General features: G+C 40.2%; 1 protein-coding gene across 1 annotated transcript in view; it reads left to right on the top strand.

Moving 5' to 3' along the window:
• The first annotated feature begins 6 nt into the window (after nucleotides 1-6).
• The window catches only part of GKAP1 (G kinase anchoring protein 1), an 81,087-nt gene continuing 60,429 nt past the window's right edge, over nucleotides 7-20,664 (top strand). Inside the window, 4 exon segments of the mRNA XM_017872377.1 lie at nucleotides 7-342; nucleotides 749-880; nucleotides 11,193-11,451; nucleotides 16,043-16,186. Of these exon segments, the coding sequence (XP_017727866.1) occupies nucleotides 11,236-11,451; nucleotides 16,043-16,186 (360 nt within the window). The 5' untranslated portion in view covers nucleotides 7-342; nucleotides 749-880; nucleotides 11,193-11,235.

Raw genomic sequence — 20,664 nt, 5'->3', positions numbered from 1 at the left:
CCCCCGCCCCGCCCCCGCCCCGAGGCTCTCACGCCGCCCCCTCCGCCCGGGCTTCCCTCCACCCTCCGCCCGCCCGCCTGCTCGCAGCCGCGCTCTCCCCGCCCCTCACCGCAGCCTGCAGCCGCGCTCACCGCCGCGGTCCGCCCCGGCGCCCCGGGACCCGTTAGTGACCAGCCCGCGGGCCGACCGCGACCCCAGTCGGGCGCGAGCCTGCCCCCAGCCCTGCCGACACTTGACCCAGACCAGTCTCAGCGCCCAGTGCGGCCGCCCAGGGAGCCGCGGGAGAGGCGGCGGCGGGGGGAGGAGGGAGAGGAGGGCCGAGCCGGCGGCCCGGGAGGCCCGGTGAGTACGCGGAGGCGGGCCCGCCTCGCGGGGGTCCGCTCCGGCGCCCCGGAGGCGTAGGCAGCGGCTCGACAGCGCTCCTCTCGGCGTCCCGGGCTCGGGTGGCGGGGACTCGGCCTGAGGCGACGGGCCCCACTGGCCGGAGCCGCTGGGCAGAGGGCACGGGAGGGCCGCTCCGCGGAAAGGGCCGCGGCCCGACGCTGGGCTCAAGGCTCGGGGCGGCGGAGAGGGACTCGCAGCAGACTCCCAGGCCGGCGGCCGCTGAGCCTCCTGAGACCCCGCGGGGGCCGCTCGAGTGACAGGTGCTACCGTCCCCTCCCCGCCGCTGGCGCCCGCGCTCCCTCTCGGGGAGCTGGGCGCTCGGAAATTTCTGGAGCAAAGACCTGACTCGTTTTCTCCCTTTCAGGTTTTGAAGCCGCTTCTCTGCACGAGTTAGGTTTCGCCCAGCGCAATTTCTTTCTCTATGTACTTTGCGAATAAGTTTCGGAGCATCGGTTAACAGCCTATGGGTGAAATTTGGCTTTCATTCATGAATGAGGTATAGTGAATTACTTTTGAATATAGTGCTCCTCCTCCTCCCCCGCCAGCTATTGAAAAGTAAACGAACTTGATTTTTTTTCTTCTGTTGTTGTTTGGAACAGCCTTTGCGAATTTTTGTCAGATCGCGAGCATTAAGGTGCTTCATAAATATTGAACAGTAGTGACAAAAATAGTTTATCAAATTGTCTGATTGCCTTTTCTCTTCATCCTCTTTTTCACTCTTTTGCCAGATTTTTCAGAGTTGATGCTAATGCTTTAATTGGAAGGACTAATGAAAGATCATCTGTCTTACACTAAAAAGCCAGAGACAGTTTCCTTCACCATTTAGCATTGTCTGTTGTGTAGTAAATGTGCTTGGGATTGTAACTGGAATCATTTAATAAATGTGACTTGTAGTTATAAAAATATTTGAGAAGCTTTTTGGCTAATTAAAATATTAAAAATCTTCATAGAAATCTAGATCTCTTTTCTCAACAGATTTATAACACTACAGTAGCTTCAATTCTGGAGTAAGAGCAAAACCCAGAAGCTGACCAAAAGAACATTGTGGGCAAATGAAAATACATGTACTTTACTCGTGGGAGAATCCCTCAGGTCCTCACTCAGTACCTGCTTGTATTTTTTACTTAACTTTCTTGGCCTACAGAAAGTGGAAACTGCAGATTGGAGAGGGATGGCAGTACTTAACTATGAGGAGAAAATGGAGTTTGGGGCATACGCATTGGGTTTACTGTATTTACAATGTGTTTGGAGCAGAGCTTTAGTATGCACTTCACACTTGCTGATTGTGAACCCTTTTTTTTTCCCTCCTGAGGCGGAGTTTTGTTCTTGTTGCCCAGGCTGGAGTGCAATGGCGCTATCTCGGCTCACAGCACCTTCTGCCTTCCAGGTTCAAGCAACTCTCCTGCCTCAGCCTCCTGAGTAGCTGGAATTACAGACGCCCGGCTAATTGTGTGTGTGTGTGTGTGTGTGTAAGTGTGTGTGTGTGTGTTTAGTAGAGACAGGATTTTGCCTTGTTGGCCAGGCTGGTCTCGAACTCCTGAGCTCGTGATCCGCCCACCTCGGCCTCCCAAAGTGCTGGGATTACAAGTGTCAGCCACCACACCCGGCCTGTGAACCCTAATTTTTAAGAAGCCAAAGTGAAAAATACTGTCTAGTTATTTGAAGAACAGAACATGAAATAACACAATTTTTTATTTCACCAGGTGTTAAATCAGTGATACTTGGTGCCATTTCATATTACGCTCAATTAATGTAGATCTAAGTTATGCCATTTCGTATTACGCTCAGTTAATTTAGATTTAAGTTATGTTTCAGTGAGGCCACACTAATTGACATCTACATTGATACCTTTTTGGTCAGGCTAATTGGTAGTGTTAATATAAGATGACTATGATTCATCTTATAAAAGTGATATATTTGGTTGTTCTTGATTTAAGGAGTTTATATATATAATTGTGTGTGTGTGTGTGTGTGCTGAAGTTCCCTAATTGTGGTCTTCTGGACTGAGATATGGCTGCTGCTGTCTGTCTTGATTCTAGTGAGGTCATAGTGTAGAGGGATAAGGTCATAATGGCAATGTGCCTCCAAACCTTGATAGAGGCCAAGACTACCAGCTACTTAGGAATTCTTCTGCTTAGTTCGGCGTAGTTGCATGTCTGTAATCCCAGCACTATGGAAGGTCGAGGCTGGAGGATTGCTTGAGCTCAGGAGTTTGAGATCAGCCTGGGCAACATAGTGAGACCCCATGTATACGGAAAGAGAAAAAAAAAAGAAATTCTCCTGCTTGTAGCTTAGGCTATTCATTTTTAGAAGCAGTTTACTTAAGCAACCAATGCATACTAATTCTTTCAAATTAACACTTTTGTTTTTTGTTTTTTTGAGACTGTCTCTCACTCTGTTGCCAGGCTGGAGTACAGTGGCGCAATCTCAGCTCACTGCAACCTCTGCCTCCCAGGTTCAAGCGATTCTCCTGCCTCAGCCTACCAAGTAGCTCAGACTACAGGCACGCACCACCAAGCCCAGCTAGTTTTTGTATTTTTAGTAGAGATGGGGTTTCATTGCATTGACCAGGATGGTCTCGATCTCTTGACCTTGTGATCTACCCACCTTGGCCTCCCAAAGTGCTGGGATTACATGCATGAGCCACCATGCCCAGCTGGCATAAATCAACACTTTAAAACCATATATGCTTCCTAGACAAAATTGGTTGTGGCGATTAGTTTGTTAGAATGGTACTTACCGTAATGAAACAACTTTGAACTGCTAATAATTGCTCATGCACATCTGCATTATGGGACTTGAGGATTGTCTATTGTGTACTTCATGTTTTTCTCTTTCTGCTCGTAGAGCACGTCTTTCACTGCATAGATAGCTGTGTACTTGAAGAATGTAAACATGAAGAAAACACTAAGTTCAATAATGTGTCTTCTGTGTGTCAGGTCCTGTGGTGTTTGTAAGGGATAGAAACTCTTGTCTTTCAGGATCTTGAAACCAGGATCATAGGGGCTAGGCACAACAATAAAGAGATAATTTTTTGGAGTCCATTCAATAATAGTAAGTTTAAAATATGGAAATATGACAGAGGCGGGAATGTTTGACTTCAAGAACAGGTCAGAGAACGCTTCATAGATATGCTAGCACCTGAGCATGATTTTGAGGAATAAATTGAAGTTTTTCGTTTAAGAGATAGATGGCATCGTAGACTTTTGAGAACAGCAGAAGGATATGAGCAAGTAAACTAATTGTGTGTTCAAGAAATTTCAAGTTGTTTTTTCTTGGAGTACGTGCAAAATCTGAAGAAAGAGAGTTGCTGTAGAAAGCGCTAACATATGCTGTTACATTTAATAAGTCAAATAATTGGCTTTTTGGGTATGAAGTATTTGGAAAATAGAGACTTTGTTATACTTTTGACATTGCTGTCATCTTTTTTTTTTTTCTTTTTTGACAAAAGGTCTCAGGTTGTCACCCAAGCTGTAGTGCAGTGGCACCATCACTGCTCACTACAGCCTTGACCCCTAGGCTCAGGTGAGCTAACTGCTAACTGTTGTACATTTTGTAGAGAAGGAGTTTTGCCATGTTTTCCTGACTGATCTTGAACTCCTGGGCTCAAGCAGTCTGCCCACCTCATCCCTTCCAGAGTACCAGGATTACAGGCATGAACCACCACGCCTGGCCTGCTGCCATCTTAAGTATAAATTAATAGTTTTTACTAGTGGTAGTCATTACATTGTGGAAGATAGTAGAATATATATTTATAAATGGTGAACTGCTTGCATATTGAGAATGTGTGTTTATTTCACATTTTACCCTGAAGCGTTTCTGTTTTTAAAATTATCTTGTAAATTTATTTTGTCTTCCTTCAACTATACATTATCCTTGAAATTAGTTTTATTATTTATTTTATGAGATAGGGTTTTGCTATGTTGCCTGGGCTGGTCCCAAACTCGTGAACTTAAGTGATCTCCTGCCTCGGTCTCCCAAGTTGCTGAAATTACAGGTGTGCACCACTGAGCCCAGATATCCTTGAAATTGGTTTTGAAAGAAACTCCAAGGGAAGAGGGGAAAAATATAAATAAAATAATCATTAGAGTTCTGCACCAAAAACCTGATTTGTGTAGTATTTTAATAATATGCAAATGTTTAATATACAGTATTAGCCACCATATTCATAGACTAATGTATGTAACTTAATTGACAGTCCAGTGTATTTTCATTTGCATTGTATGCCTTAATTATTATGTGTATATAAATGACTGAGCATAGAAACATCTAACTTTTAAAGACCAAATGTATTTGAAGAAGTATAGAGAGGGAGGGAGAAGAGCTGTGTTTGAATCTGTTTATCCTAACATCTCTTAGATGTGACTGTATGTGGAGATGCAGAAGTTTAGGACACAAGACTGAAGGAATACTAACGTTACCTAGCCATGACCTGAAATATAGTATCTTTTAAAAACCTAATGTTTTCATGGTCTCCCTATTTATTTCTTTCTCATCAAGGTTAAAAAAAAAAGTTACAGAGGAATTCCTGGATTGCATAACATGACTATCTTTTGAAAATTCTGAAAATTAGTTAATGAGGGTAATGTTCTCATAAAAGTATGCAACATATTAGTCTTCGATAGTTGCTCTCTGTCGTTTGGCTTCTGCATCACTGATAGGAATGGCCAAAGGCATCTTATTGTCAATTCTGGCCTTTAGTTGCCCTTTCTAAATGTTGACACAGGGCAAAAAAAATCAATATTGTATTGATTACATTGTGCTTAACTTTTTCAACTTGTATATAGATAACCATTTGTTCTTTTTGAGTTTTTTTTTTTTTTTTTTTTGGGAAGTAATATGATCATTGTAGAGCTGGGCATGGTGGCTCATTCCTGTAATCCCAGCACTTTGGGAGGCTGAGCTAGGGGGATTGCTTGAGCCTAGGAGTTCAAGACCAGTCTGGGCAACGTGGCAAAACCCTGACTCTGCAAAAAATTAGCCAGGCATGGTGTCACATGCCTGTAGTCCCAGCTACTCGGGAGGCAGAGGTGGGAGGATCACCTGAGACCAGGAAGTTGAGGCTGCAGTGAGCCATGATGACACCACTGCTCCAGCCTTGGTGTGGGAGTAAGACCCTGTCTCAGTTAAAAAAAATATATATATATGTGTGTGTGTGTGTGTGTGTGTGTATATATGTATGTTATATGTATGTGTGTGTGTATATGTATATCGTCATTATAGAACATTTGGGGAAATAGTAAAAACTATAGAAAGGAAAATTAGTGAGTAATCCCATGTATTTCTTTCTTCTTTTTGGTATGTGTATAAATAATAGACGTATTTAGAAATTGGGGATTATTTTCATATTAAGTTTTAGTCCCTTCTTTCATTTAAAATTACATTTCCTTCTCTTCCACTTCTGAAGTGCTGGTCAGCGTACCTTTTGACATAGTATGTAGATTTCTGTCAAGGCTGTTGAGGTGGATGATGTGTTGATATGTTGGCTATTTTTTTTTAAATATAACATAGCACAGATGATTGAGCCCTTCCAGTTGTTTCATCTCCTATCCCCTCAGCTGCAGATTAAGTAGTAGTATTTTTTTTCTTTGATATTTACTGTTATGTAAAGTGTAATATAATGACAAGTGGCTGCCACTATCTTACTCTTTTTTTTGCACCTTACCCTGATCAAACAAGGGATCATTAAAGGAGCATTTCTCCCTTTCAGTTTTACCGTTTCAGAAGTTAAGACATGTTAACACATAGATTGCTGATGTGACATAGCATAGGTAGCTGCTTTACCAGAAAAATAATTTTGTCTTTTGAGTGTTTGTCATTGGTTCTTTTCTTGATTAACAGTATTTGTCATAATACTTTCTTTTTGCTTTGTCTTTCTTTTGTTCCTTTTCATTCATTCAAGAAACATTTAGTATCTGTTGTATGCCCACTATTTAAGATATAGTCTCAAATGTGACTCTTGGGTTTCTGGTAGATAGGTATTTTCCTTCTGTAGTATGTTATGTGTAATCTTTAGGTCTTTGACTCTTTTCAGTGGCTGACCACTCACCTACTACTCAATGCCTAAAAACTTTTTTCTTTTATTTCAAAGATTAAAGCCTTAGCTTGTATAGGGGCCACATGTTGTTTAAGTTTCAAAACACTTTGCAGTGGAGTCAGGCATGCTTAGTCAAATTTTTAAATAGTTTGTACCAATTCTATGTCTCATAGTGTCTCATGGCACATTTCAGTCTAATAATAATAGTAACACCCGTAAATGCTTATATAGTCATGTGCTGCGTTAACTATGTTTTGTTTTCGTCAATGATGGACATATAAAGCAGTATTTTTGTTGTACCTTTTCTTTAGATACACAAATACTTACCATTGTGTTACAGTTGCCTCCAATACAGTCATATACTATACAGATTTGTAGCTTAGGAGCAATAGGCCATACCATGTAGCCTAGGTGGATAGTAGGCTGTACCAGTTTGGTTTGTGTAAGCACACTGTGTGATACTCACACAGTGATGAAATCACCTAATGATGCATTTCTCACAACGTATCCCCACCTTAAGTGATGCATGACTGTATTGAGTGCTGCTGGCTACTGTTCTAAGTACTTTACATATATTAACTTTTTCAGTCTTTACAAAAACTCAGAGAGATCAAGTAGGTTGCTCAAGGACTTACAGTAAATAGCAGGTTGGGTGTGATGGGCATTCTGGCTCCAGGTCAGTGGTCTTGTGCTGATGTTCCCTGCCATTTGCTTTCTGCGTTACTGACACAAAGAACCAGAGGCATCTCATTCTTCCAAAACTGGAAGAGATTTAAAGGTGTCTGTATTGAACTAGATGGAAAAAAATGTGAAAAACGTTCTTGTTATAGTATATGATTAGGATAAGTAAAACAATGTAAATTAATAGGAAAGATACTAAATGTTGAATTTCTATAAAACTTCAGACTCTTTTCAGGGTTTCTAATGAGAGAATTGTACTTGCTTCTGTGAACATTAACTTTTCATTTTTAAAATCAGTTTATCCACCAATGAAAATATTCAGTTCCTGATCTAGACTTTTAAATAATGATGTCTTAGGATTGAGTGTCCATTAAAGCTTCATTTGTATGAGGAGGTAATAAAACAAACAATTTTATCTAAGCATTCAGTAATTTGCAGCAGTTGGAATTCTTTTTAAATAATCTAACAGCTCTTTTCATCAAAAATGTAATAGAAAATTTCTTGTGATAAAGATGAAAAGATTTGGGGCAATTGCAGTGGCTCATGCCTGTAATCCCAGCACTTTGTGAGGCCAAGACAGTAGGATCACTTGAGCCCAGGAGTTCGAGACCAGCTTAAGCAACATAATCCCCATCTCTATAAAAAGTAGAAAAAATTAGCCAGGCATGGTGGCACACACCTGTAGTCCTAGCTACTCAGAAGGCTGATGTGGGAGAATCATTTCAGCCCAGGAAGTCAAGGCTGCAGTGAGCCATAATCAGGCTACTGCACTCCAGCCTGGGTGGCAGAGCAAGACCCTGTCTCAAAAATAAACAAATGAATAAATAAGTGAATGACAGGATTTCAGATTCAATTGGCCTTTCTAATTTCAAGTGTTTAAAAGTAATGACAAAGTTCTGCGTGACAGAAAGCATATGCATTGTTTGAGCAGTCACCTTGCAGCTAGATTTGATGTTGCTGAAAATGGATGTCACTGGCAAATGGAGAAAAATATAATCAATACAGAGATTTAAGGCTGTTGCTTTAAGGAAACCTTGCTCACTAGATTTTGGGCTCCCCCGTTCTTGACTTCCTGCTTATTCTACTGTGTGCCTTGCTGTTTAGGCACCTTGAACATAATCTTCCAACAGTTTTACAAGCCTGTCTATAATAATGGGTAGCAGTGCATTCTGCAGTTGTCTGATGAGGTAGATTACTAGGACTTGGAGCACTTCCCTTTTCATAGTTGATGTAACTCCAGAGCGGCATGTGCAGGAGCTACCCACTGAGGAGCACCGGATGAGGTTGCTTGTTTCTGGAAGTGACTGGAACAGAGGCTCTTACTTTTTCAGGGGTTTCCGGCTGCCCCAAGGCCTAAGGGAAACTATCTAAGGATACCCTGGTAAGATAGCTCTGCCTTATGCTACAGAAATAAAATTTCTGTGAGCCTTGGAGAGATGTTTCAGAATAGAAATTTATGAACATTTAATGCATGCAAATAATCCATATATGAAATTCACAGTTTTCGTATCAGTCCTAGAATGGAAAGAAATTTCTTTGTGTAAGTTATAAGTCATGATAAGGCTTCAATAGCAATCTGAAAATATCAGTAGTTGAAAGCAGCAAAGTTGCTTTCTTGCTCAAGCTACATGTCCATCACAGGTTAGTAAGGGGGCTTTGTTTATTGTGGTTGCAGACTTTATTAGATCTGGCTGATAGAGATTCCATCTCACTATATGCTTCTACAATCACAGAAGCAGGGAAAAGAGGACACGTTGAACCACACACTGACTTGTAAAGCTTTTTGAAGTTTATATTTCACTGGCCAAAGTAAGTTACCTGGTTATGCCTGCCTTCAACAGAGAAGTGATGTATAGTATAATTCCCCTTCAGGGAGGGACAGTGAATATTTGCGAACAGTAATACAGCTGCCACTTGCAATTAATAGCCCCAACATTTAAAATTGAATATAATGATAGTTGAACAGTTATATAGGATTATTGTACCTTGAGTGCTCAAGCAAGTAACATTTTATATAGGATTGTTATTATTTTTTTGAGAGAGAATCTGACTCCATTGCTCAGGCTGGAGTCAGTGGTGCAATCTCGGTTAACTGCAACCTCCACCTCCTGGGTTCAAGAGATTCTCATGCCTCAGCCTCTGGAGTAGCTGGGATTACAGGCGTGTGTCACCATGCCCAGCTAATTTTTTGTATTTGTAGTAGAGACAGGGTCTCACTATGTTGCCCAGGCTGGTCTCGAACTCCTGGCCTCCAGTGACCTGCCCACCTCAGCCTCCCAGAGTGCTGGGTTTACAGGTGTGAGCCACTGCACCCGGCCTATAGGATTATTTTAATAAAATATGTTGAGGTTGAAGCAGAATTCATCTTTTCCGTAATAAATCTGGAATTTCTTTTCCATTTTGAAACATTTTCTCCTTTGTCATAACTTATGAAACTTTCATTCCCATGCTTGCAGGAAAGATTGGAAGCAAAAATCTGTCACAATTTATCAATGTGGTATCATCTCTGTACATTGTGATATTTTGTCTTGATTTGCATATTTCTAGGCACAGAAACAATTTGTCTTGACATGATATTGTAATAAAAATGCTATGATTTAATGACGGCTAGACAGCATCTTCAGACATCAGTTCTTACTGTGATTTTCTTCATTGTAGACCAAAACTTGAAAGATTTCTAAATGTTTTTCTGGTTACTTAAGATGGAAGATTGAGTATGTGCTTCTCATTTTTCTTCCCTCCTGAAAACATACAAATGATAGTGTGTGGTTGGTTTTCAGAATGGATCTTAATAATCCTTACTTCTTAGTATTCACCTTTACAAAGCCCTTTCCCACAATGAATAGGGTGGCCTGTGTGATAATGTGATGTACTAAGAAATATATATGTAACCAGTGGGATATTGTGGAAATGACAGCAGTTCATTCCGATATGAGCACTGTGAATCAAGACATAGGATAAAAACTATAAAGAAAAGCAAAGGAGTAAGTTATACGAAAATCAGGATACTTGTTACCTCTGGCTGTTGCAGTGGGGGAATGCAGTTGGAGAGAAGCATAGGAGTCAGTTAACATTTTGTTAACCTTTGTGCTGGCTACTTGGAGTGTTCATCTTAATTTTTTTCAAACTGAATGCTTTATTCAGTTTCTGTGTACCTGAAACATTTCAAAATACAAATTTCTGAGTTGCCATTCTGTTAAGACAATCTGTGTCTTTTTTAATTGGAAGAGTGCTTAGTCTTCTGGTTGTTACAGGGCTTCTTAATTTGGACTTTCAGATTAAGGTTCAGCAAATCTAGGTCCAGGTGGAGACTCAGCCACTAACTTCCAGAAAGAACTGAGGGAAGTCACATAACCAACTTAAACTCCACTTACCTTAGCTGTATAACTAAAGGATTTGGATTAGGAGCTACTGGGGGACTTTTAAGATCCCTTCTAAGTCTAAACGGTTGTGGAAAAGCTGACAGCACACGGCATGAAGCTACACTCACCTATGCTTGCATGGAAGCTAGTGAACTAAAACATAATGCGGAAGGCATTTTGAAAAGTTTCCTTTGGTTGAGAGAATTTAAGCTCTTTATTTTTGCTGTCAGTTCTAAATCACAGTCTCCAGAATCAAACTTATGGTAGTATTTTATATATGATAAAGATGGTGTTCTGTCTTTACTCCTTTTTTTCTTGTATTGGAAGTTGGGAGTTAACATGTAGTTGGACTAAAGGTCTTTTTTTGTATATAATGAAAAAATGATACTCTTTTCCACTGTAAACCATATTGATTTAGGATATTCTTTATAAATATGTATATATTACAGAATTATTGAGAGAGGAAAACCATGCATTTTCAAGTATACATGGAAAATGAGCACATTATATCTGTGAAATCTTATATCATTTTCTATTGTAAAATGTTACATTGTTTACTTAAATATAATAAAAATATACTGCTAATAGTGTTGTGGGTATTAATCCAAATTTACTAAAGCCAGTGTCAGAAGAAATTTACTTTATATACATATGGTTGTTTTAGAATCTACAACAGATTTTACTGAGTGTTTGTTTACCCATCTGCCTATTCTTCTCCCTCCCCACAGAAATTATTCTTGACAGAAGTATTTTAAAAGAAAAATCTTTACGATGGCCTCAGCAGTACTTAGTTCTGTTCCCACTACTGCTTCTCGTTTTGCCCTGTTACAAGTGGATAGTGGCAGTGGTTCTGATTCAGAACCTGGAAAAGGTAAAGGTCGAAATACTGGAAAGTCTCAAACTTTAGGAAGCAAGTCAACTACAAATGAGAAAAAAAGAGAGAAAAGAAGAAAAAAGAAGGAACAGCAACAGAGTGAAGCAAATGAGGTAACACTTAAAATTATTTGTGTTGTCTGCTTTCCCAATAGACAATAATCATCCTGAGAACAGATACTATCTTGTTCACCTGTGTATTCATTGTACCTGTTACACAGGTATTCTGTAAATATTCAATGAATAGATGTGAATTTGTGTATATTTAAAATCAAATGTAATGATCCTTTTTTTTTTTTTTTTGAGACGATCTCACTCTGTCACCTAGGCTGGAGTGCAGTGGGATGATCACAGTTCACTGTAGCCTCAACCTCCTAGGCTCAAAGTATCCTCACAACTAGCCTCCTGAGTAGCTGGGACCACAGGCACACACTGCCATACCTGGCTAATTTTTGCATTTTTTGTAGAGATGGAGTTTTGCCATGTTGCATAGGCTGGTCTTGAACTTCTGGGCTCAAGCAATCTGCTTGCCTCAGCCTCCCAAAGGGCTGGGATTACAGGCATGAGCCACCACACCCTGCCTGAACATTTTTAAAATACATTTTTTTCTGACTGTGGAAGTTCGTGTGTTCATTGCATAAAGGTTAGGAAAGTCTTAAAAGGAAGCAAAGGTCACTTACAGATATAACCAGAAATATAACCAATTAATATTTTGGTATGTGTTTTCTGTACACATATATAAATTTATATGAATATATACGTGTATGTATATATCCGTGTTATACTTAAATGAAGATGGGATTATTTAATAGACTGTTTCATAACTGGCTTTTAAAAAATATTAGCCATGAGCGGTTTTCCATATTGGTAAATACAGATCTCTGTTATTTTAAATGAATCCACAGTTTACAATATTTAATTACATGGTTATTTCATACTTTATTTAATTGAACTCATGATAAGCATTTGGGTTGTTTCCTGTTTTCTACTGTTATAGGCAAAAATCATATGACTAGTTGTTTTTGTTTTTTTGAGACGGGGTCTCATTCTTGTTACCCAGATTGGAATGCAGTGGTGCGATCTCGGCTCACTACAACCTCTGCCTCCCAGGCTCAAGTGATCCTCCCACCTCAGCCTCCCAAGCAACTGGGACCACAGGCACACGCCACTACACCAGGCTAATTTTTTGTATTTTTGGTAGAGACAGGGTTCATCATGTTGCTCAGGTGATCTACCCACCTTGGCCTCCGAAAGTGCTGGGATTATAGGTGTGAGCCACCACGCCGGCCTCTCTCTGTTGCCCAGACTGTAGTTCAGTGGCATATAGCTCACTGTAGCCTCAAACTCCTGGGTTCAAGCAGTCCGCTTGCCTCAGCCTCCCAAGTAGCTAGGACTACAGGCAAGCACCACCACATGCAGCTATTTTTTTTTTTTTTGTAGAGACAGGGTCACAGTACGTTGCCCAGGCTGTTCTCAAACTCCCGGCCTCAAGCAATCCATCTGCCTCAGCTTCCCAAAGTGCTGAGATTACAGGTGTGCAACTGTCTTTCTGACCCTCTGTAACTCGCCTTGAATGTACATTTTTATGCATTCGATGGTCATTTTTTTTTTTTTTCTGAGATGGAGTCTTGCGTTGTCACCCAAGCTGGAGTGCAGTGCCGCGATCTCAGCTCACTGCAACCTCCACCTCCTGGGTTCAAGTGATTCTTCTGCCTCCGCCTCCCAAGTAGCTGGGACTACAGGTGCCTGGCACCACGCCTGGCTAATTTTTATATTTTTAGTAGAGACGGGGTTTCACAGTGTTGGCCAGGCTGGTCTAGAACTCCTGACCTCGTGATCTACCCGCCTTGGCCTCCCAAAGTGCTGGGATTATAGGTGTGAGCCACTGCACCCGGCCCGTTTCTTTTCTTCAGAGTAAAAACTGTATAGAAGGCCGTTTTTTCCTAGACATCCTTAGCATTAGTTATATGACCAACATTTAATATGCCCATTGTTTTTAAAAGAAATGCTGAAATACAACTCTAGCATGTGTTTTGTTTTAATAGAAGGAGCAGTTGGGTATGTAAGGACCTTCCTTATTATTATTTAATGAAAGAAGTAGTAAAAGTGTTTTATTCTCGTAGTAATGTCCCAAGACTTAGAAAAAAGCATTTTCACTTTATATTTTTCTATTAAATTTCCATCTTCATTGCTTTCTAAATGTTCTTTAAAATGCTATCCACACAGTTACTTTAAAGGAAAGACATTTTCCTCACTGGATAATAACCTTTCAGAAGTCAGATCTTTCAGAACTTTTGATTGCCCACTATTTTCTTTTAGGAATTAAGATGATTTGGGGGAAACAGAAAATAAGGCAATAATGGAGTTTATATTAGAGAATAAGAAAATGTAAAACAGAATGAGTGTGAAGGATCCGCCCTTTGCACTTCAGCCATTTGCAGTTCTGTCAGCCTTTACTTTCTGTAAAGCAAACAGCAGCCAACCTACCAGTGCTTCATTTCCAGCAGCATCTCCTCTTGAATGTCCTTTCCAAATCAGAAACCAGCTACTGGTGGTGTTTCTATCTTATTCCCTTTTGTAGAACAATGTACTTGGTAAAAACTGCAATTACTTTTGCACCAACCTAATATTACCGGTTAAAATTGTTAATCCACAATTGAAAGCCTCTTTATTAGTTTCTCAGGGCTGCCATAAAAAAATACAACAAACTTGGTGGCTTAAAACAACAGAAATTTATTTTTCACAGCTCTAGAGTCTAGTAGAGGTTCAAATCCACACGTCAACAGGGTAATTCTCTCTCTGAGACTCTGAGTAGAATATTTCCATGCCTCTTCTAGCTTCTGGGTGGCAGCTGTCAGTCCATGGCATTCCTTTGGCTTGCTGTGTCATCACCCCAGTCTCTACCTGTGTTGTTATGTGGCATTCTCTGTGTATCTGTGTCTTCACCTCTTTGTATAAGGACACCAGTCATATTGGATTAGGGCCCAACCTAATTCAGCATGACTTCATCTTAACTTGATTACGTCTGTAAAGACCCAAATTCCAAATAAGGTCACATTCACGGACACTGGGGGTTAGGGCTTCAAGGTATCTTTAGGGAGGATACAATTTGTTAAAAACTTCAGATAAATTAAATTGAACAGTTCAAATACGCAAAGACCGATTCACAATTCAGCAGCCCCCAGAACCAGAATAGGTTCAGAGCTACTCCTGAGCTGTCAGATGGTCAGGTAGTATTTATGGACAGAAAACGGAAGTGAGGTACAGAAGCAGCTGGACTGGTTACAGCTCTACCTTTGCCTCATTTCAACATGGTTTGACAGTTGGCCACCTGTGATTGGCTAAAACTGGGTGATTGGTACAAAAGTAGGTTATAGTTTGTTTATATATTGTTAGGTTACAGTTCACTATGTATGGAGAAACTTTCAAGTTGAACTTAAAATATGTAAGGAGGCAGTGGGGGCCAGGCGCGGTGGCTCATGCCTGTAATCCCAACACTTTGGGAGGCTGAGGCGGGCAGATCACCTGAGTCAGGAGTTCAAAAAGTAGCTGGGCGTGGTGGCATGCAACTGTAATCCCACCTGTTTGGGAGGCTGAGGCAGGAGAATTGCTTGAACCTGGGAGGTGGAGATTACAGTGAGCGAGGTCGCACCACTGCACTCCAACCTGGTGACAGAGCGAGACTCTGCCAAAAAAAAAACAAAAAACAAAAAACAAAAAACAAAAAACATAAGGAGGCAGCTTTAAACTTTTTTTTTTTAACTGCTCATTGCAGAGCAGGGCTAGCTCATAGGCAGTATGCCCAGTCTGCTGGCTAAACTTAATTTAACAAATTCAGTTCATAACAGCCTCTCAGTATTTTTCTCTCTTGTTTCAACTACTTTGTCTCAGATTATTTTTATTGTTGGGAGTGGCTTGGCCCATACTGTTTTAGCTGATTATGTTACTTTGTGGACTAGGCCCTGTATTTTTCAGCACTAGCAAAGTAGTTGTCAGAGTTGTTTAGGCGATCTCTCACTCTTTAAACTTTTAAATGTGTATGCTTCTGAGCTATATTGTTTTGCATTTTATTTTATTTTTATTTTTGAGACAGGGTCTCACTCCGTCACCCAGGCTGGAGTGCAGTGGCATGATCACTGCTCACTGCAGCCTCAACCCCCCAGGCTCAGGTGATCCTCTCACCTCAGTCTCCTGGGTAGCTGGGACCACAGGTGCGTGTCACCACACCCGGCTAGTTTTTTGTTGTTGTATTTTTTGTAAAGACTGGGTTTTGCCACATTTCTGAGGCTGATCTCAATCTCCTGGACTCAAGCAGTCCACCAGCCTCAGCCTTCCAATGGGCTAAGATTACAGAGGTGAGCTGCTGAGCCCGGCTGTGTTTTGCATTTTAAGAGCACACTTGTTTTACTGTTTTCTACTCCTATGAACTTTTCTTTAGTAAAGAATGATTAAAATGGAGGTATAATAGAGGATAATACATTTTTCACTTAATCATTTCATATCTCTGCCAATATTATCTCAAATGCTGGCAAAATTAACATTCTACAAAGATTGTACAAAACACAAATAATAACTTTAGTTGTGTGAGTTAGCAAAATGAGTGGAGTAGAAGTATAAAAATACCTTTTTTTTAAATTAAAAAAATCATTAGTATTCCAGGATTGGTAAACTGAATTTAATATATTTTTTCTTTGTTTTATTATAGCTCAGGAATCTTGCTTTTAAGAAAATTCCCCAGAAATCCTCCCATGCTGTTTGTAACGCTCAACATGATCTTCCATTGTCAAACCCAGTACAGAAGGATTCACGAGAAGAAAATTGGCAAGAGTGGAGACAAAGAGATGAGCAGGTACAACTAAGTGAATAAAATTGCTGTTATTCATTGAATTTATGGATTTTTCAGATGGCAGTGCCTCTGAATTCATGTCACCACTGTTCTGAGAAGCAATTTGTATTGGATTAATTCACATTTGCTGCTTTTAATAAGGGGTTCTGTTTTGATCTACTCAAAACAAAATTGATACATTTGTTGTTTATGTTAGTTTTGGCAATACGAAGCAGTTATTTTGTGATTTTAAAAATCGTCTGCCTTTTACAAATCAAGGAGAGACAGGGAAGGTAGGGGAACAGTATTAAATTATTCTAAGTAAGAAAATCACGTTTGTAGGGCAGAGGTCTCTTGTTAAAAATACACAGTGACTAGGCTGGGAGTGGTGGCTCGCACCTGTAATCCCAGCAATTTGGGAGGCTGAGGCGGGTGGATCACTTGAGCCTAGGAGTTTGAGACCACCCTGGGCAACATAGCAAAACCCTTTGTCTGCAAAAAATAGAAAAATTAGCTGGGCAGGGAGGCGCACGCTTGTGGTCCCAGCTTCTCAGGTGGCTGAGGTGGGAAGATCACCAGAGCTCAGGAGGTGGAGGCTGCAGTGAGCCATGATTTTGTCACTGCACTCCAGCCTGGGCAGCAGAATGAGACCCTGTCTCAAAACAAAAAACAAAACAAATAATACCCAGTGACAGTTAAAAAAGAAAGCTTTTGGGAAACTTTACTGTTGTTTCTTTAACCTGTTTACATGATATTTTGTTCTTCTATGTCTCTATTAAATGTCATTAAAAACCAAATAAAATAGATAACTCATTAAGACCAATACATATCTTTTTTGTGTGTGGAGTCCAGGAAAATAACATACTAAGCCTGGAATGTACTCTAGGAGATGCTGTGTGTATATAGTAAGTGATGAGTTATTTATTTGCCTGTCAGACTGTCATTTGATACATTCACAATGAGTATCGTTCTAGCAGATACTAGGTCTAGTAGAGTGGCTATTTCTGTCATTCTTGGGTTATCAGTTTTAAAATAAATAGACTATTCTAAGTTATTCTCTTAACACAAACTATGCTAATTATAACATTTTCTTTAGGATTTTGCAGTGCCTCAGGCTCATCATTATGAGCATCAATTATTACTGTAGAGCCATGCAGTAGTGCTGTTCAAATGGCAGTTCCAGGCACTGGTATACTGGATAAATCATCTTGTACTGTTTCTAGGGGTTGATTCTTTTTTTCCTTATAAAATATTCATTATGACCAGTTCTTGTTTACAAATATAAATGTTTTAATGATATACTTGTTTAGTCAGTAATAGAATTTGCCAGTGTCTTCATTGGAGAGGATTTCTCCCAGTGGCCTAAAGTGCACTAGAGAACTAATGGAGGAAAACTACTCAAATTTGCACCAAAATAAATTTCATGCAACATGGGAACTTGATCACAGATATCTGATTGCCTTTTCTTCTGCTCCCACTGATTGCTGCTGAAATGAGCAGGTAATGATGAAAAGGAACTAGTCTAACTTGGCCCCGATCCTGTATAAGGATGCCATTGAAGTCCCAGGAACTTTGATGAATTTCTGCTGAGTATACTACTGATGGATCACTTAGGAAGACTTAGAAACTTATGTGGGAGCCTCACTTGGAAGAAAATAATGTGTGGAAGTAGAGCAGATCTTGGGATAATTACACTGAAAGGTGAGGAAGAGATAAGGGCAAGCCTTGCAACTGATGGACAATATACTGTTTGGAATCTATTTTATTATTATAAATAATAGATTTCAAAAGTAGCTACATTTCGAGGGATCAGGCAATGACTATATACTAGGCAGAAAGCACACAGTATGGTGGGTGTTCTTCCTGACACAGTATGAGAAATTTCGGGGATGGAGGGCTGAGCCAGACAGAAAGCTGGACATGGAAAACTTAGCTGTTATTTGGCTGCTTATGTCAAACACAAAAGAGAAATTATGCTAAGAACAAAGTTTCCTAATCCTAAATCACCATATTGATAATGCAAATTTACATCAACTAAGTCTCAGCATACAATCTGAGAGCTAGAATTAAACACCCAAGCAGATGAACAGTAGGAAAGCACCCAGTTCACCTGTTTATGAGCAAACACTAGATCTCAGTTCATCTCATGTCAATGGAAGAAAAGTTTCTGCCACATGAAGGAAAAGAATATTGTACTTAGTGTCTGGAGTGAAAGCACACCTTGAAAAAGATGTGCTGCAGGAAACGGAAGTTAATTTTAGATAGCACCTGTGTTTTGCTTTAATAAAAATCAAGAGGCTAGAACATTTTATAAAAGTTAAGGGGATAGTAACGTTATATAACAAGGTAAGATAAAATAATGAACTAAAATGAAAAAGTGACTGAGAGAAATTAAAAGGGAAATGGGTGAATTAAAAGTGAGACGGGACTGGGCACAGTGGCTCACACCTGTAATCCCAGCACTTTGGGAGGGAGGCCTAGGTGGGTAGATCACCTGAGGTCGGGAGTTCGAGACCAGCCTGACCAACAAGGAGAAGCCCTGTCTCTACTAAAAATACAAAATTAAGCTGGCGTGGTGGTGCATGCCTGTAATCCCAGCTACTTGGGGAGACTGAGGCAGGAGAATATCTTGAACCCAGGCGGCGGAGGTTGTGGTGAGCCAAGATCATGCCATTGCACTCCAGCCTGGGCAACAAGAGTGGAACTCCATCTCAAACAAAACAAAAAAAAAGTGATATGGGTGAATTTTAAAATTTAGGAAATAAACTCATAGCAGATTAAAAACTTAATTAGAAGGACCAGAGTATCTACACAGCTGAGCCAATTGTGTGAAGGAAAATTTGAGATAAGTTTTGCTGATAAAATTGACATGATAGATTGGAACACTGAATTTAAATCCAATAGAAGCATAACTAATGTCCCTGAAACAAATAGAACAGAGGCAGATACTAAAGATTATGTTGATAGGCCGAGTGCAGTGGCTCATTCCTATAATCCCAGCACTTTGGGAGGTTGAGGCAGGAATATTGCTTGAGGCCAGGAGTTTGAGACTGGCCTGGGCAACATAGTGAGACCCCAGCTCTACAAAAAAGAAAAAAGATTATTTTGATAAAAATTTCCTTAAGCTTAAGACTTGAATCTAAGCTTGAAAAGAACACCAAATTTAAGTCTTTTAAGAATTAGATTCTAATTTTAAGAATGAGGAATAAGGAAATGGTAGTATAAATATATGCACAGGAGAAAACTTTGCCTACACAGGATGAAGAATCAGGCTGGCTACTTTAAATACCAGAACCAAAATGTTAGGACCAAGAATTCCACATCTAGCTTAGAAGTCATTTGTGTGAATGTGAAAGAAACGTACTCAGGCCCAGTGCAGCAGGTTATGCCTGTAATCCCAACACTTTAGGAGACCAAGGTAGGCAGATCACTTGAGCCCAGGAGTTCGAGACCAGTCTAGGCAATATGGCAAATCCCCATGTCCACAAAAAAATGCAAAAATTCACTGGATGTGGTAGCGCATGCCTGTAGTCCCAGCTACTCAGGCTGCAGTGAGCCGTGATCATGCCAGTGCACTTCAGCCTGGGTGACAGAGCGAGACCCTATCTCAAAAAAAAAAAAAGAAAAAAGACACTCTCAGACATAGCAATAACTGAGAGAGTATACCACCATTATCCTTTGTGCAAATTTTTCTGAGATGTGCTCCTGCCAATTAAAAAGGAAATCTACATGAAGAGCACAAACAATAAAAAAACACTAGTGGTGAGTAAGCTAGTTCAATAAATAATTAACTCTAAGTAGTAGCTAACTTGTATCTATCCCAGCACACTTCATTGTGGAAAAGTAGTCCACAATGAAGTAATTGGAATGGGTGTCATATGATATATGATGGATAAAATGATATGTAAATTATATCCCAGTAAAGCTGTTTTTCAAAAAAACATGTAAGGCATGGTTTTGACTTGGTTGTATGCATAATTTTCACTTAAAAAAATTTTTTTTTTGAGACAGAGTTTCGCTCTTGTCGCCCAGGCTGGAGTGCAGTGGCACAATCTTGGCTCACTGCAACCTCCACCTCCCGGGTTCAAGCGATTCTCCTGCCTCAGCTTCCCAGGTAGCTGGGATTACAGGCATGTGCCACCATGCCTGGCTAATTTTTTGTACTTTTTTTTTTTTTAGTAGAGGCAGGATTTTACTGTCTTGGCCAGGCTGGTCTTGAACTCCTGACCTCAGGTGATCCCCCAGCCTCAGCCTCCCAAAGTGCTGGGATTACAGGCATGAGCCACCTTGCCCAGCCACTGTTTTTTAAATGATTAAATCAAGATCAAGAAACATATTGTTCACCGATAGCTATTGCCTATGAATAAATCTCTGTGTAAATTTTTTTAGGTATAATCTGTTTTATTCATGATGCACTGATATTATTGATTCCAGTGTACCTTTTTTTAAAAGTCATAACAAAAAATAAGTAGAAAAATCTCTTAAGGGTTTCAGTGATTAAC

Source organism: Rhinopithecus bieti, unplaced genomic scaffold (assembly GCF_001698545.2).
Source record: "Rhinopithecus bieti isolate Rb0 unplaced genomic scaffold, ASM169854v2 scaffold_5948, whole genome shotgun sequence".
Taxonomy (NCBI): domain Eukaryota; kingdom Metazoa; phylum Chordata; class Mammalia; order Primates; family Cercopithecidae; genus Rhinopithecus; species Rhinopithecus bieti.
The sequence above is the reverse complement of the archived record's forward strand: the minus strand, read 5'-3'. Positions and strand labels throughout refer to the sequence as shown.